This window comes from Buteo buteo, chromosome 10 (assembly GCF_964188355.1).
Source record: "Buteo buteo chromosome 10, bButBut1.hap1.1, whole genome shotgun sequence".
Taxonomy (NCBI): Eukaryota; Metazoa; Chordata; class Aves; order Accipitriformes; family Accipitridae; genus Buteo; species Buteo buteo.
Genome location: NC_134180.1, coordinates 13,077,721 through 13,084,638, shown reverse-complemented (window position 1 = coordinate 13,084,638; position 6,918 = coordinate 13,077,721). Strand labels below are relative to the sequence as shown.

At 39.8% G+C, this 6,918-nt stretch overlaps 1 protein-coding gene across 1 annotated transcript; it reads left to right on the top strand.

Annotated features, from left to right (window-relative positions):
- Nucleotides 1-1,971: 1,971 nt before the first annotated feature.
- On the top strand, nt 1,972-5,485 carry PDC (phosducin). The gene is made up of 3 exons (XM_075038707.1): nt 1,972-2,247; nt 4,020-4,180; nt 4,884-5,485. The coding sequence occupies exons 1-3, from the start codon at nt 2,190-2,192 to the stop codon at nt 5,415-5,417; spliced, it is 753 nt and encodes a 250-aa protein (XP_074894808.1). The 5' UTR covers nt 1,972-2,189; the 3' UTR covers nt 5,418-5,485.
- The last annotated feature ends 1,433 nt before the right edge of the window (nt 5,486-6,918 follow it).

Here is a 6,918-nt window from a genome sequence, read left to right as displayed (position 1 = left end):
AACTGGCCAACGGTGTATTCCATACCATGGGACGTCACATCTAGTTTAGGAACTGGGAAGGGGGGGGCAGGGAATCGCCGCTCAGGGACTGGCTGGGTGTCGGTCGGCAGGTGGTGAGCAATTGCCCTGCGCATCATTTGTACATTTCAATCCTTTTATTACTACTGTTGTAATTTTATTAGTGTTATCATTATCATTATTAGTTTCTTCTTTTCTGTTCTATTAAACCGTTCTTATCTCAACCTAGGAGTTTTACTTCTTTTCCTGATTTTCTCCCCCCTCCCACTGGGTGGGGGGGGAGTGAGCGAGCGGCTGCGTGGTGCTTAGTTGCTGGCTGGGGTTAAACCGCGACACTCATGGAACAAAGAAAATCCTCACCATCAGCAGACAGAAGAGCTTTTTGTAGATGTCCATGTAAATCACAGGAATGACTTACAAGGCTTTGACCCAGTGTATCCACATAGCCGTCCATCCCTGACATGGCAAAAATTTTTAGTTTTGCCTATGTGAGAAGGGATTAGCTTCATATTTCCATTTCAGAATTGATTGAATAGCAATTGATTCAGTAATCTGGATCTATACGCTGACAACAATCTACCTACAGATCTATTTAGCGAAAGCATTTATACAAATAAAGTATAATTCATTACCTGCTTTTCTTCCAAACTTATTTGCAGTGCTTCCCACAAGTTTTGATTAACTGCCACGAGTACATGTATGGAACAATTTATTTGCACATTTACTAATCAGGTTTAGTCCCAATACTCACAAGAATTGGATCCCTTGTGTCTTGCTCAGCTGTTATTCCACTTCATTCTTCAATGCTGGTATGTAAAAATGAAGGTGCATTTCCTCCTGTGCATACATGCTACAACACTAACGTCACTCTAGTCTAACACAGCAGCACCTTTTAAATACAGCATCCATGATATAACATCTTAGCAATTGCTTCAAGATGGGATTTACTGTGAAGTCAAATAAAGCTTACCTTAACATCTGAACAGCTAAAACTAGTCTAGAGTACATGGGAGCACTCAAATCATCTGCCTTAAGACTCCTGTGGACAGTAACATTTTATCACGTTAGAATTACAATTTTCAACTAAAAATTAAATTTATGACTGATCCGCAACATGAGAAAAGACTCAGTACTGTGTGGTGGCAGAGCTCATGCAGAGGGCTATGTAGGTGTCTGTCAGCAGTGTAGTAAAAATGCATGTGAAGAATCAGTACTTTTCTCCCCCAGTATATCCTCCTGAAACAGATAACTGACCTTCTCAAGAAAGCTGCAGGACCCCAAGAACATTTACTGTAACTTTTGGCAACCAGCAGAACATCAGCCTGACCCTGAAAGCTTTGTGGTCTGGCCAAACCCTGCTGCTCTGTAATGCTCTGGCACCACGCAGTTGGGCTCATCTTGTTGGTGGGAATACATGAAGTAAAACCTCTCCTCTTCCCTCAAAGAAGAGTGGTTCTACTTCACCCTTCAAAACCTTCACCAAAAAGATTAAAAATGTGTTGCTTGAGTACTGCTGTATCACAGTGTCCTGTGATTGCTGTCTGGCTCCTTGGATTGCCTTATTTATAGAATGGGTGGAACAAGAAAGTGATTTTGATTTATAACCACCATAATTTTTTGTTTTGTAACAAACATGGCCCAACCCGTACAAGCAGTCTCACTCCAGGATGTTCAGAGGTCTCGCCCAACAGGTTCAAATACAAATGAGCAGTTCAGGCAACCCTTAAAAATAAATACTTACAGCACACGGAAAATTAATAGGTTCCCAATTCCAAGGGGGATTAAAAACAAAAAACAAAAAACAAACAAAAAAACAAAACACTGACTACACATTCCCATTGCAGAAAGTTTTACAACCATTGTTTCATACCATGTTCCCAGTATTCTCTGATGACTGAGAAAGAACAGTATAATGAAGAAACCCTTGCCTAGGCACTTTCAGTAAGAATCTGGTCAGACATCTTTTTAAAGAGACTGACATATAACCTAATTTCTTTCTATGAGACAGTGAGAAGCTCTACAATTATCATGTGTATTTTGATCTTCAGTGACACTTAACAGCTGCAGGAAATTACAGTGCACTGTACCTACTGTAAGCTTATCCCTTTTCTATCCTGTTATTAACTATTCTCCTTTTTGGACCTGCAGCATCTCCTACTCCAGCCACGAAAATGGAAGAAAATGCCAACAGCTTCGAAGAAGATTTTGAAGGACAGGCGACACACACAGGCAAGGAAACTAACTGCATCTTTTTTCTAAAAATAATCTAAACTGTCCCTGTTGACAAGGGAAGCCCAGAATTCAAGTAGATCCAATTGGTTTGCCAAACCCCTTGCACAGAAACATAGGCTCCAAAGTCAATGAGAATATATTTTGGAGTGACAGCCCTCATGTAAGGGCAGGTAACACCAAACTGATCTTTGTGCCAATCCTCCTCATACCTGGAGCAAATGGCAAACGCAGAGGACCCCTGAAGAAGCCACCAACAGCATTGGCCCAATATATCCCTTGTTGGTTTGTTGCTTCAGTCATGAACAATGGCATTTCTTCTTCTGGGGAAGAGAGAAGAAAACTGCAACAAAACCCAAACACACTCACATGCTAGAATTAGGTTATAAAGTTTCACTATAAAGGCTGAATTATTTCTTCCTTCTTATAGAAGGAACGTTCAGTGCTAAAAGTGAACCTATAAATCCTTTTGGCAAACACAGCATAGCATTTAAAAACTTTAAAAGCATCCTTGCTCAGAATCACAATTCTTTTTAATTCAGCGCTCAATCACCAATGATTTTTATGAGTACTGACATTGTATTCAGCTCTACAGACAGGTATCACTTCATCCCACCTCACCAACAGGTAACTATATGGCAATCATTCCCTCCCTGTGCTCCCAGGGCTTCTTTTTCTTTGTGCTATAATAAGTGTAGCTCTTGTAATAACTTTCCGGGGTTCTTTCCCAACCAGCCTTGCTGCTGACGGCTAAGATTATTACATATATGGGGTTTTTTTTAGAGATCCAAATGTAGGGCACTACATCCACACCTAGGCTTCAAAATAGTTTTGGAAATCAGGCTACTGTACTGTTATCACTATGCCAAGAGGTTCAGGCTAATTCCTGGTTTGGAATCTTGTTTGCAAAATATTAGGTCACCTTCCCTTTCCACTGAGGGGTGTAGTGCCTTTAGCCACTACTTCAAGATGTTGAAACTTAATCCAAAGCAGAGTCTTGGCAACTGGCAACACCACATCTCTCTCATGAGAGAGAGTGCTGCTTACCTAGCCTTTTCTAAATTTTCCATAGAAATAAACTTCACCTCTGAAAACACTGAAATATTCCTTGGTTTTGCTTTATAACCTAAGATACAGATTAAAATGTTTCATTTTGAAAAACACCACTGAAATAATTTTTTTTTCCCCATTTCAAAATTTAACTGCTTTAATCAACCAGCTCCAAAGACTGAGATCTGCATTACAATCAGAATTATCACAGCATTTGCCTTACACACTACTCTTCCACTGGAACAGCTATGGGTTTAAAAAAAAAAAACCAAAACAAAAACAACCCCTCAAGTGTCCTGTATTCTTAGTTTTACTATAAGTCCTTACACATTATGTATTCAAATACACTGTCTATAGAGAAATGCAAATATACTTCTGTGAAACGCTAGCTTTGGCCAACACGTCAGTTTTAACAGGTTTCGACATCCTCATCCTTGTTAACTACTCATGTAGCTCACCAAAATCCTTTTACAGGACCCTGATGGGAACCAGACCACCAAAGTGATCCAGGTTAGAAAAAAAAACCTCTTTCTTTCTATTGGAGGCTAATGTAACACATTTGTCCCAAAGCTCTGGTTTTCAGGACTCCTGGAGAGCGCTCTGGAAGGAAGAGAGGCAGACAGATAAACTGTGGCATAGAAGGACAAACCAGCAAAGAGCAGAAACTTCTTAAGACAACTTCTTGTGGCAGCTAGTTTCTCATCTAACTTCATCTCTCTTAGGGCCCAAAGGCGTGATCAATGACTGGAGGAAGTTTAAATTAGAAAGCGAAGATAGAGACTCCTTATCCTTGAGCAAGAAAGAAATTCTTAGACAAATGTCTTCACCACACAGATCTTTCAGTAAAGATGATAAAGACACCAGACAGAGATTCTGCCGTAAGGTAAGAGAAGAAAAGCAAAATAAATTAATTTTGATTCTATATAAAACATACCAGTTATAAGCTAGAAAATCCTGAATTTGCCAGACTCAACCCCTTTGCAACTTCACAGAGCTCACACAATATAGACAGAACAAATGCACATGCAATCATCTATCTACTCTTTTCTCAAGCAAAGTCTAACTTCAGTAAAATAAGCAGTATATTTCAAAACAACATATCACAGAGCACAGTTCAACCTTTCTTCCTCCCTTCCCTGCCTCGATGCTCTATCCTTAGTTAAGGCAATGGAAAATTGTTAACATGTTTAAAAACCTACTAGTCGGGGTAGAGCTCTGAGCCTGAATGTCACTAATTACCATTTACCAGTTCTGAAAGGGGGGGACAGGACCCAAACCCCAAAAACCCACATGAATTAAACTTTGACACCACCACAGTCACTGGCAAAATTCCCACCAACTCTGGAAGATCCAGAAGTTTTCGCCAAATATGGCAACTGTCTTCAATACCATTAAGTTGACATGCAAGTGTGGAGACAGGACCTTCACCCATCTCTTGACGAGACCTTCCAGAGTCACTGCAGGAAGTGACTGCTCTTCTGGCTAAGCTTTCAATGCAAAGTTCTTTAGACAACAACTGAGTCTCTTCCTGTTTCAGTGCCAACAGATTACCACTTATCAATAAAATATTCTCTTAATATTCACAGATGAGCATGCAGGAGTATGAATTAATTCATGATGAGCAAGAAGATGAAAGTTGCCTACAAAAATACCGCAAGCGCTGCATGCAGGATATGCACCAGAGGCTGAGCTTTGGGCCAAAGTATGGTTATGTGTGTGAGCTGCAGAACGGAGAACAGTTCCTGGAAGCCATTGAGAAAGAACGTAAAACTACCACTGTCATTGTCCACATTTACGAAGATGGCATCAAGGGCTGTGATGCTCTCAACAACAGCTTGACCTGCCTGGCAGCCGAGTACAGCACTGTGAAGTTCTGCAAGATCAAGGCCTCCAACACGGGGGCTGGAGATCGCTTCTCAAATGAAGTGCTTCCCACTCTACTTGTCTATAAGGGTGGTGAGCTCCTGAGCAATTTCATTAGCATTTCTGAACAATTCAATGAGGAGTTTTTTGCTGTGGATGTGGAATCTTTCCTAAATGAGTATGGGCTGCTACCTGAAAGGGAGCTTCCAGCACTGGGAAATGGTAATGGCAACATGGATGAGCAAGATGTTGAATAATTAGAGAGCCATAGTCCTCACTATCTCCCGTTCCTCTTCAGTATGTTGTAAATCAATCTCAGTAACACCCATCTCTTTTAGAGAAGGCTGTCTTTGCTGACTTATTTGTAAGATACACATATATAAAAATGGCTTGACTGTTAGTATGTGAATTTTACTTAAAAACACATACAACTGGCAGTCCTGTACATAATTATCTCTATGCCAGCCACAAGTAATAGGAAGAACAAGAGACAATACTGGTGATCTCTAAAAAATTAAGGAAAAAAAAAAAAAAGAGGGTTCATGCCTGTCTCCACAAAGCACAGGAAGAACTTCATTTCAACAGGAACAGAACTGATCCATCCCTCTGCATACACAAAAAGCCATCTCCGTGCTCTGGAATTACAGCAAGTCCTGGCTCCTCAGATTCACTTCTACCAACTGCAGTAGGAACAAGATCTCATCCAACAGTTTTAAAGACAAACAAATAGCCCAAAGTCCTTGCATTCCTAAATGGCTTAGGTATCTAGGACATTATTTTAGGCTTCTGCATTTAAATTTCAATATTCATGAAAATACAGAAGTTAGCTCAGCGCTTCTAAGTTTGTCATCCAAACAGCTAACACAGGCACATTATCAGCTAATTTCAGTTCATTGTTGCTCCGTATTTTGAACAGTAATATTTAAAATGTCTGCGAGTTGCTGAAAAAGTATATTGTGCTTATGTAATAACTCTGAATAAAGCTTAACAAACCTACCAATTGGAACTGTGAAATATATTAGTAGCACATAATCTTAAGAACATGTGAAATATTAGTAAGCACTCATTAGACATTTACTAAACTGAAAGTTTTAAGTTTTGCTAAAGGGATGCTGCTGAGAACTACAATTTAGCCATCTGTTTGAGAGGAAGACACAGGGTAAACTCACTATAAACCTTCCTGTCTCTCTCTCTGTAGGTCTGAAAAATCCACCTCCTCTAGTTCTGATACAAGACAACAAAACATTAGAAATGTTCCAATGACTTCTTTTGCACACTGGCAAAGCTGAAGGCTGAATTTTACTCCGAGGACAGAAATATCTCTATCTTAACTGCACACAATTTTGCTGATAACATTTGAGATTATCAAAATGTTAAAGATTTTTTTTAGTACTCATATGACTCACCAGTTTTTACTTGCTTTGATAATTTCACGTTTTGTTCACTTTGGAGTGGGAGCTTTCAGTTTTGCTTCGGGTCAGGATCCCACCATGGAAATGTCACCCTGCGAAATTCTGCATATGAATCAGTAAGAATTCAAAACTGAGCAGCCAGGACCAGGGAACCATTGCAGTGACATAACCCACACATTAAAAGCAGATTCCTACCACTCTTTTAAACGCATTTTTTTCTCCACTTTTCATACACATGGAAAATTCACAGGAGTAGCTGAAGGTTGCACTACTTCCCAACAGATCTGCACAACAAAGTAATTCTACTCAAAATTATTTGGGAAATATAACCCTGCAAAACATTACT

Excerpts from the sequence above, each read along its gene's own strand:
- PDC (XM_075038707.1), top strand. The coding sequence starts at position 2,190 with ATGGAAGAAAATGCCAACAGCTTCGAAGAAGATTTTGAAGGACAGGCG. Across the intron at positions 2,248-4,019 it reads AGGACAGGCGACACACACAG|GGCCCAAAGGCGTGATCAAT; the intron begins GCAAGGAAACTA and ends CATCTCTCTTAG. Across the intron at positions 4,181-4,883 it reads GACAGAGATTCTGCCGTAAG|ATGAGCATGCAGGAGTATGA; the intron begins GTAAGAGAAGAA and ends TAATATTCACAG.